This window comes from Delphinapterus leucas, chromosome 15, assembly GCF_059928025.1.
Source record: "Delphinapterus leucas isolate spDelLeu-1000000601 "Yukka" chromosome 15, BTC_Dleu_Yukka2, whole genome shotgun sequence".
NCBI classification, from domain to species: Eukaryota; Metazoa; Chordata; class Mammalia; order Artiodactyla; family Monodontidae; genus Delphinapterus; species Delphinapterus leucas.
The window spans coordinates 28,400,414-28,411,313 of record NC_143143.1 but is presented as its reverse complement, the minus strand read 5'-3'; the positions used below and the strand labels follow the sequence as shown (position 1 = coordinate 28,411,313).

The following is a 10,900-nucleotide window of genomic DNA, read 5'->3' as shown; positions in this document are numbered from 1 at the left end:
AGACCTAATAAAGCAGTGTCACAGTTGCATAAAGATATTGTATGTATGCATTAACCATCAAAAGAATGGGGTCAAACTAATTCTTTCTTTTAATACAAACTTGAACATTGTTTGTAAATGCCTCATTTAAAGTAGTGGATAAGGAAAGTTTAGAAAAGTCCAAGTAATAAAATGTACTCAATTACTTGGTAAAGTTAAAAAGCTAATGCAACAGTGTTACATCCAGATAAAAAACATTATTCAAAAGCAATTCAAATACCGAAAAGGGTTTCAAATTGAATATTTTATTAACATGGTAGTTGTCTTTGTAACATGTGCACACACACTCGCACACTCAGAATGATCTGCCTGGGGGAAAAAAAGACTAAGTATGCCTAAGGGAAATGAAAAATTAAAAAATTCCTGGTAGGTTTTCATTATTGTAGGCAATTATGTCCACATCACTTACAAAGCTATTGCCAAATCTGTCCAAGGAAGCAGAGTTTGAGAGGGGAAGAAAAAAATCTTGGGAAAAATTCAACAGTGGCATAGCAGAGCTCTCAATATGAGAAAGCTGACATAATGTGGACTTTTGCTGTGAATTTTTGTCTTTGCAAAACATGGGGAGAGGTTTGTCAATGGGCAGAAAATAAGAGTAGGCGGTGTGAAGTAGGCTTTTGCAGTCAGTTTTCCTCACAGTATTGTGCAGGGTCATCAAGAAAATGCTTAGTCTTTCTCAGGAACCAGTTTCAGAACTTTTCCAATTGCAATGGTCTTACCTAGAAATGAAATTTTTAAAAAACCTTTTCAGTAGTTAACAGCAAGGCTATGTAAGATATTAAAATTTATTATTTTAAATCATATTTTAAATCATTATTTTACAATGTAAATGACTAATTAACTGGCTTTACCATCAAAGACATGATTTCTGATTAATGGAGGGGAACTGAAGATATGATTTTCTTTCAAAAATCTATGCTTGGAGAAGTAAAATGTGGATATCCGTACAATGGAATACTATTTGGCAATAAAAAGGAATGAATTACATACAGTACAAGCCACAACATGACTGAAGCTCAAAAACATGCTGAGTAAAATAAACTAGACACTAAATGCCACAAACTATATGATTCTATTTTCTATGTCGTGTCCCAAAAAAGGCAAACAGAGAGAAAAAGTAGATTTATGGTTGCCTAAGGCTAGGGGTGGGAATAGGTGGTGACTTTGTAAACAGGTATTAGGGTTCCTTTTTAGATGTTCTAGATGTTATAAAATTAGAATGCGGGGATGACTGTACAACTCTGTAAACATATAATTCACTGAATTGTATACTTAAAACAGGTCAATTTCATGGTATGTAAATTATCTCATTAAAAGCTGTTAAACAGGGCTCTCAGTCCTATTATAAGAGATACAAAACCCATGTAGATCTTGTGAAAAACCTAAAAGCCAACTACTCTTTAGAAAGAAAAAAAATTCTGGGGTTAAAGATTCTTGCTACATTAATTTCTTCTGCCTGATTTTATCAGGTAACTAAAATTCTCGTTTTGTTATATTAATGGGACAAACCCAGTAACCAGTTTCACCAAGAAGAGTTTTAAGATAATGACTTCAAATGGATACCACCTTTATACAGATTTCTCCAAAATAAGGCTCAGGGACCATATTCATCATATTCCCAGTGCTTGGCATGGCTCCTGCCATGCAGTAGATATACAGTAAAGTTACTGCTGAATGAACTGGAACTAATATGTGAACTGACTATTCTATATTTCAAGTGAGCCATGAAGTTTTATGTAAAGTTTTCCATAGTCTTAAAAGTTATCTAAGTTAATATAATAATCTATAGAGAAATGTCATTTTGTTTCCATAATACCAGAGTTTCATGGCTGTGAGATAAGAAAATTACAGCTGTTCCAATCCACTCAGGTAGGCAGAAATGGACACACACACAAAAGAACATGAATATTAAACTTCTGAAATATTAGGTGTTAAGACTATCAATCTATGTACCCCTTTTATCTCCCCCCATTTCGATGTGGTTAATGTTTATCATATTTGATTTTAAAATGATTTCTTCTGAGCATAAAAAAAGATGTCTACCTCAGAGGCTTGCTTAGCAAAAATTTGCTCTACAGGATAGAGTCCTTCAAGATGAGGTTTTTTTTTTGTTTTTTTTTTTGCGGTATGCAGGCCTCTCACTGTTGTGGCCTCTCCCGTTGCGGAGCACAGGCTCCGGACGCGCAGGCTCCGCGGCCATGGCTCATGGGCCCAGCCACTCCGCGGCATGTGGGATCCTCCCGGACCAGGGCACGAACCCGTGTCCCCTGCATCGGCAGGCGGACTCTCAACCACTGCGCCACCAGGGAAGCCCCAAGAAGAGTTTTAATCACACATATTACAGAGGATTTCATCATAGAAATGTCTTATTTAGTAATAAATAAAATGACTCTCAAAATCCACTGCTTGCAAAATATTAAAATTAAGATTATTCATCTAGAGCATCACTACTAAGATGTGTTGTCAAGTCTGTCTGCTGTTCAACTCATTCAACTCATAAAACATTATATGAATATATTATAAAACAAGTATCCAAGTTTCCTATGAACTTGCAATGTGCGCTGCACTCAGATGAAGATTACCAAAGCTAAGCATCTTAGATATAACACTAGACATCAATTTAAAGGCTTACCCTCATCTCTTAAAGTAAAACGACCCATCTGAGGGAAGTCTTTAAAGGTCTCAAGGCAGATGGTTCCTGCTGTTCTCAAGCGGGCAATGCATACTTGATCTTGTTTCACAAAGCGGGGTCGAGTCTTACTTTTTTCTCCTGATTTTTTGTCTACCAAGCAGATTAAGGCCTATCCAACAAAAAAGGATGAGATTGGAATAATGTCAAATAAAAGAATCTTTAAACTAATACTAGAAGTGCAAATAAGAATACATCACTGTTGCTGATCAAAAATTATCAAGATGAAATGGTCTTAAAACAAAAACCTCAGTTATCTTAAAACTCACTGTTATTTCGACTTCTTCAATACAGGTATGGATATGCAGCACCGCATTATAACCTGGGCAGATGATGGACTTGTGCTCTATAATCACTATCTGTCAAACAAAAAAATTCACATCTTTATCCCTAGGTAAAAAAGAACTGAACGTGTAACTCACAATCTCAATAGGGCACCAACTTATTTTTGTGTTAGATCAGGTTGCCTTACCTCCAAGCATGAACTTTGATATCCTTACCTCACTGATCTTCTTGGCAAGCACACAAACTTTAAAGACACAGGCAGACTTTCTTCTCTGGGAAGGCTTTCCTCTATACTCCCCACCAAGGAATTAATCATTGCTGCTCACATGCTAGGTTTTTTCCTCCTAGATGTGAACTTATAGTTTTATCCATTTCCCAGTATCCAAGGTCCAAAGTTAACAACCTTGTATCTGACATCAAAATCTAACTTGATTAGTCATCGTATCTTAGAACTCAAAAATTCTGCGAGCTGCACCAATCACTTACTCTCATTGTCCTGGGGAGGTCAGGTTGCTAATAACATCGAGAAATTATGTGTGTTTTTCTGTCTGGAAAGTTATTTGCTCTGAATGAACAGACAAACCATGACTTCCACGGCAACTACTCTCTACTTAAAGTGAAAAACACTTTGAGCAAAATGTAAGTATCAATATATATTATCAACAGGAAATAAATAGGGAACTTACAAAGAATACTACCTACCCAGTACTTGTACCATCTTAAAGACTTTATGTGTATGAGATATACATCACAGTTGTGATCTCTATATATGGTTTATTCTATTTTAGTTCCCCTTCTGCACACAATGGCATGTCACCAATAATCAGGACAAAGGAGATTTAAATTCTAGTTTCATTTAGACAGTGAACATCATCATAATAATTACAACAACTGGTTTACCTGGGCATCAAATGTGCGACCAGAATGACAAAGATTATTAGGATCACAAAGTATGAACCCTGGAAGAATCTCCTCCTCTTCAATTCCTTTCAGTCTGATTTTGAGGTTTTCACCTGGGGCTACAGAATCAGTTTCTACATCATCAGAAAGGATTCCAAGAACTTCCACGTTGTGCTTAAAAAGAAACCAAGATTGGGGATTTTTTGACACATTCACTGCATTATAGAATGGAAAATTATCTGTTTGCTGAAGACTTGCAAGTCACATTTTTCTGTGGTTGTTGATTAGCCAAAATAATTCTTTGAGTGTGAAACTTTATAACATTTGTATGACACGAACTTAATGAAAAAAATCATATCCTAGAAGTACAAACTGCCAGTTAGAAGATTTATCTGTCACATCCTAATAATTTCCAAATAGAACAAGTATAAAGTAACATTTGTCTTTTTTTACTTTTTCAAAATTACAACATTAAATCTAAAATTTGGATTTTAATTTTATGGATGTAATTTTTATTACTGTTAAATTCCAGGAGTTAACAGACATAGCTTCCATTACCTATCAATCCCCCAAACATCCAAAGAATGTACTTTTCTAAGGTTATTTGAATAGCTAAGCTTTAAAGCACATTGACTGTTTAATAGGTAGTTTCCTTTTGGGGTGATGAAAATGTTCTGGAACTAGACAGTGGTGACGGCTGCACAAAACTGTGAATGTACCTAAATGTCATTAAATGGTAAAATTTATATGTCTTTTACCACAATAATTTTTTTTTAAAGAGAATATAGATGGGGAAAAAAATGTTAAAAGCAATACTCACTAGTATTCCCTCATTTTATTCCACTTCTGCCCTTAGAGGTAATTCATATTTTTAAAACACATGGCAGAAAACAAACAAAATAAAGCCTTCAGGACAAAAATGAACTTTCTCATGATGGTGGACATACAGTAGAGAATCCAGAATCACTATATTCCATACGAGAATTCTACAAACTGTCACTTGCTAAACTCTAGTAGTTTCCCCATACACACACATACACAAATAATGGCTTTCTTTCCCAAAAGGCAGCTTATACCTTACTGATACCTGTCTGTTGAAATTCATTCCAAGAACTGATAATATAGCCATATTTGCTAGCAAATTCTTTACAGTAATGGGATAAAGGGGTAGAAACTAGCAGTTCCACCATACACAACTAAACAAGTATTGTTTATACTTTTTGCCCAAATAATCCAGCATAATTAATTCCTCTCCCCAAATAAGGACTTTTATAGCTGAACAAAATAGAGCAAGTCTAATCTCTAATCCATACTTATGAAGTTAAGATTAAGACCAACAAAATTCTTAGTTTGTGAAAGGTATTAAGGATTTTACCTACTCTAAGTACCTCACATAAGTGGAGTCATACATGATTTATCTTTTTGTGTCTGGCATATTTCACTTAGTATAATGCCCTCCAGGTTCATCCATGTTGTAGCCTATGTTAGAATTTCCTTCCTTTTTAAGCTGAGGTAGTATTCTGTTGTACGTATACACCACATTTTGTTTGCTTATTCATCCATCAATGGACACTACAGGTTGCTTCCACGTTTTGGCTATTATGAATAATGCTGCTATGAACATCAGTTCTTTTAAAATTTACTTTTGGTTGCGTTGGATCTTTGTTGCTGTGCGCTGGCTTTCTCTAGTTGCGGCGAGTTGGGGCTACTCTTCATTGCAGTGTGCGAGCTTCTTCTTGTGGAACACGGGCTCTAGGTGCACGGGCTCTAGAGCGCAGGCTCAGTAGTTGTGGTGCACGGACTTAGTTGCTCCGCAGCATGTGGGATTTTCCTGGACCAGGGCTCGAACCCGTGTCCCTTGCATTGGCAGGCGGATTATTAACCACTGCGCCACCAGGGAAGTCCCTGAACATCAGTTATTCAAGGTCTGCTTCCAGTTCTTTAGGGTATATACCCAGATGTGGAACTGCTGGATCATGATTATTCTATTTTTAATTTTTTTGAAGAAATGCCATTATGTTTTCCACAGCAGCTGCACAATTTTACATTCCTGCCAACAGTGCACAAAGGTTCCAATTTCTCCACATCCTCACCGGCATTTGTTATTTTCTGGGGTTTTTGATAGTAGCCATCCAGATGGGTGTGAGGTCTCACTGTGGCTTTGATTTGCATTTTCCTAATGATTAGTGACATTAAGCATCTTTTCATGTGCTTTTTGGCCACTGTACATCTTTGTAGAAATGTCTATTTAAGTTCTTCACTCATTTTTTAGTCAGCTTGTTTTTTGTTTTTTTTTTTTTGCAGTACATGGGCCTCTCACTGTGTGGCCTCTCCCTTTGCGGAGCACAGGCTCCAGACGCGCAGGCCCAGCGGCCATGGCTCACGGGCCTAGCCACTCTGCTGCATGTGGGATCTTCCCGGACCGGGGCACGAACCCGTGTCCCCGGCATCAGCAGGTGGACTCTCAACCACTGCGCCACCAGGGAAGCCCAGCTTGTTTTCTTTTTGTTGTTGAGTTGTAGGAGTTCTTGATATATTATGGATAGTAACCCCATATCAGATTTATGATATACAATTTTTTACCCACATTCTGTAGGGTGCCTACCTATTAATTTTTAAATGTAAAATAGCCTGGCATCTACATCTTTTAAAACATTTCATTCTATTCCACTGAGACTCAGGGGACTAGTGAACTCAGTGAACAGAGTTTTTAAGGCTTGATTAACAACTGTAAGATATGCTACATTGACCTGCTTAGTCATTAGTATAAAGTGACAGCTTCTACAAGAACTAGTATATTAAGGCCCTTTACCTTTAGCTATAGCCCAGCTCTAGGTTCACTTGCCCATAATAAGTACTTTTCTTTTCTTTATTGTGATAAAATTTACCTTTTTAAACCATTTTACATTGTACAATTCAGTGGCATCTACGTTCACAATGGTGTACAACCATCACCAGCATCTGGCTCCAAAACACCTTCATCACCCCAAAAGAAAACTCTATACGCATTAAACAATCACTCCCCATTCTTCTTCCCCAAGCCCCTTGCTTCCATCTCCACAAGCAAACTCAACTTCTGTGACTGCTGAACAGACAAAATAGAGCAAGGATTCAAACTGACCATTATTTCCATTCATTTATCATTGACCTTCAAGTTGCAGAGAAACTTAGAAAAAAGATTCTATGATAGGATACTCTGATCTCCAAGGCATCAAGAAACCCCAAAGTAGGGCTTCCCTGGTGGCGCAGTGGTTGGGAGTCCACCTGCCGATGCGGGGGACACGGGTTCGTGCCCCGGTCTGGGAACACCCCACGTGCCACGGAGTGGCTGGGCCCGTGAGCCGTGGCCACTGAGCCTGTGCGTCCGGAGCCTGTGCTCCGCAATGGGAGAGGCCACAGCAGTGAGAGGCCCGCGTACAGCGGAAAAAAAAAAAAAAAAAAAAAGAAACCCCAATTATACCTAAACAGTACATTGACAATTACCTTTTGTAATTCACCGTGCCTGGAATAAGCATGGTAAAGAAATTCTCAGGGGACCTCCCTTGTGGCACAGTGGTTAAGAATCCACCTGCCAATGCAGGTTCAAGCCCTGGTCCAGGAAGATCCCACATGCCGCAGAGCAACTAAGCCCATGTGCCACAACTATTCAGCCTGCGCTCTAGAGCCCACGAGCCACAAATACTGAAGCCCATGTGCCTGGAGTCCGTGCTCCACAACAAAAGAAGCCACCATAGTGAGAAGCCTGCACACTGCAACAAGGAGTAGCCCCCGCTCGCCACAACTAGAGAAAGCCTGTGTGCAACAGCGAAGACCCAACACAGCCAAAAATAAATAAATTTATGAAAAAAAAAAAAAAGAAATTCTCAGTTAAATCTTAACAAAGTCTCTATTTGGAGGTTCTGATGATTCAGGCCTGTTTTCCTACATAACTAATACCTCTAGATTGTTAGAGAAGTCCTCTGGAAAACAGGTAACAGTTTCTTAGTAACACGTCATGTGCAATTATTAGCAACTGAGCAGTCAGAAATAACACAAAGGAATAGCTTGATATTTTTGTATGTTACTTAATGAAACCCTCTCCAATAAGAAAGAAAGAGTTAGGAAAAGACCCATTTATGATAAAGGCAAATCCTCTTCTCCCAAAATAAATTAGGAACATAGGTTAGACACATTATTTTATAGTACCCAACATAACGATGTACAAAAAATAAAAGGAAGCTAATTATATCATGATTAAAGCTGAGTTTTCATCCCTGGCTCACTTACTAATCCAGTGTGTTTAATCACTTAAGCAAGTCATTTAAGCAAGTCACTTAATCACTTCAGATTTCTACTTCCTGTAAAATAATGGAGTTGGGCTTCCCTGGTGGCACAGTGGTTAAGAATCCGCCTGCCAATTCAGGGGACACAGGTTCAAGCCCTGGTCAAGGAAGATCCCACATGCCGTGGAGCAACTAAGCCTGTGTGCCACAACTACTGAGCATGTGCTCTAGAGCCCGCGCGCCACAACTACTGAGCCCACGTGCTACAACTACTGAAGCCCGCGTGCCTAGAGCCCGTGCTCCACAACAAGAGAAGCCACTGCAATGAGAAGCCTGCTCACTGTAACTAAGAGTAGCCCCTGCGCGTGGCAACGAAGACCCAATGCATTCAAAAATAAATAAATAAATAAACAAAAACGGAGTTGAAGCTTTCATGATGATGAACCTTTTTTTTTTTCTTTGCGGTACGCGGGCCTCTCACTGCTGTGGCCTCTCCCGTTGCGGAGCACAGGCTCCGGACGCACAGGCTCAGCGGCCATGGCTCACGGGCCCAGCCGCTCCGCGGCATGTGGGATCTTCCCAGACCGGGGCACGAACCCGTGTCCCCTGCATCAGCAGGCGGACTCTCAACCACTGCACCACCAGGGAAGCCAGATGGTGCACCTTTTAACTCTAACATGGAGCTAATACTGTCCCTTCTCCATTTGTCAATAAATAACATCACATATTCTTGATTAAATTTTGTACTTGACATTAATAAAACATAATCCTGCATTTAAAAAGTTGTTTCTTTTAATGAAATCCCTAAGACTGAAAAGTTCTGGCTCCTTGCTAATATTTTCAAGAGAAAATTTAAATGAGCAAGAGCATTACTAATTCTTACCTTGTTTGGCATCATAACAAGCTGCTGACCTTTACAAATAGATCCTGATTCTAGCTTTCCCAGGACCACAGTGCCCATATCCTGTTTAAATTTAAAATGAAAAACCAAATGTCAGACTTCTATTACTACTCTACAGCAGTTCAACAACCCAAAGTGAAATCTTGCAGGGCTTACTCATAAAAGAAAATCTTTAGCTCAAGTGGTAGAATGCTTAGGATTAATCTCAAACACAGGTAAATACTCTATATCTGTGTCATAAGCATATGTATAATTATAATACTAAAAAAAAGGAGGCTTAGGATTTAAAAAGAAAGCACACTGCAGGAGACAGGGCAGAATTTTGTTTGAAGATCTGAATTATTTGTTCAAATTCAGGTTCTCTCAAAAATATCTGAGACTTTTCTCTCTTTTATAAAATTGGAAAAATACTTGTTCAAGAAATTTAACATGAAGCTAATCAAAGAATGAAGTCTTTGAGAAGGGCAAAATATTACATATTGATAGTGCAATACTTAAAAACCTAGTTAAAAATAGTGAAGCTTATTTTTTTAAAGATTAACATCCAGTTGGTTGGTGAGGCTATGGGAAAACTAGCACTCATATACTGCTTGCTGGTGGTCATGTAAGTTAGCACTGTATTCTGGAAGGCTGTTTGTCAGTATCCATCAACGTTAATACACAAACCCTTCCAGCAGTTTTACTTATAGGAGTCTCTCTAAAACTGATCATTGGCTCACTGGAAAATAGCTGAAATAAACTAAGTTTGTTGATTAAATTATGGTCTATCTATATCACTGAATAATATATAACCATTAAAAAAGAGACATCTATGTTATGTTGTTAAAGTTATTTCATAATTTAAAACAAAACAATTTATCACCTCCCATAAAACCCAAGTTCTTGAACATTTTGGGTACCTTGTACTTATCCACAATTGGCAGCCTGATTGGTCCATCAACTGATCTACTGAAGTTTGGCAAATTATCCAGATATGGAATAAATGGTAATCCACTGAGAACATAACAATATCCATTAAAGAGAGTCAACATAAATGTTAAAGTTTTAAGAAATTACATGACTCTAACTTTATACCAAAAAAAGTGGTTATAACAATATTTCCATTCTACCCATGTAGTCTTCTCATTCAACCTTTTTATTATCCAGTTCATTTCACTTATTCCTCAGAAAAATTAAAAAAAAAACAAAATAGCTCAATATAATGAAAAAGCTTCCCCATAAACTTATTTTATTAAAATTGAGAAAAGTATTTTATGGCAAATAGCCCACATGTAATAAAATGACTCCACTCTATTACTTAATTTTTATGGAGTTTTCCAGCTCTGAAATCAGGATTCTATAAAATATTAATAGTTTCCCCTTTAAAACTACAGTATATGGATTGGGAGGCTTAATATTGCCAAGATCGCAATGCTCCCCCCAAACCGATCTACAAATTCAATGAAATCCTTAGTAAAATCCCAGCTGCCTTTTGGCAGAAATTGATGAGCTGATCCTAATATTCATATGGAAATTCAAGGGACCCAGAACAGCCAAAATAATTTTGGGGAAAAAAATTCAAAGACTCACACTTCCCAATTTACACACTCATATAAAGCTAAAGTAATCAAGACTTTACCTTACAAAAAATTAATCCAAAATGAAACACTCCCCTAAGAGCTTCAATAGGCTTAAATGAAAATAACAGGGCTAACTCTTTATGACCAGATTAGGCAACACTTCCCTAGGCATGACACCAAAAGCACAATTAAGAAAAAAAATAAACTGGACTTCATCAAAATTAAGACCTTTTGTGCTTCAAAGGACACCATCAAGAAAGTAAAA

The 10,900-nt window shown here is 37.8% G+C and overlaps 1 protein-coding gene across 3 annotated transcripts in view; it reads right to left on the bottom strand.

The window, feature by feature from the left end:
- Positions 1-265: 265 nt before the first annotated feature.
- The window catches only part of GSPT1 (G1 to S phase transition 1), a 31,831-nt gene continuing 21,196 nt past the window's right edge, over positions 266-10,900 (bottom strand). For 2 of the 3 annotated variants that reach the window (XM_089896148.1, XM_022552172.3), the window contains 6 exons: positions 9,976-10,069; positions 9,059-9,139; positions 3,914-4,087; positions 2,998-3,087; positions 2,672-2,840; positions 266-758 (listed from right to left, as the gene is read on the bottom strand). In XM_089896148.1, coding sequence (XP_089752274.1) covers positions 706-758; positions 2,672-2,840; positions 2,998-3,087; positions 3,914-4,087; positions 9,059-9,139; positions 9,976-10,069 — 661 coding nt within the window. In that variant the 3' untranslated portion in view covers positions 266-705. The remainder of the gene's footprint in view (positions 759-2,671; positions 2,841-2,997; positions 3,088-3,913; positions 4,088-9,058; positions 9,140-9,975; positions 10,070-10,900) is intronic. The other variant, XM_089896149.1, reaches the window with a different exon arrangement.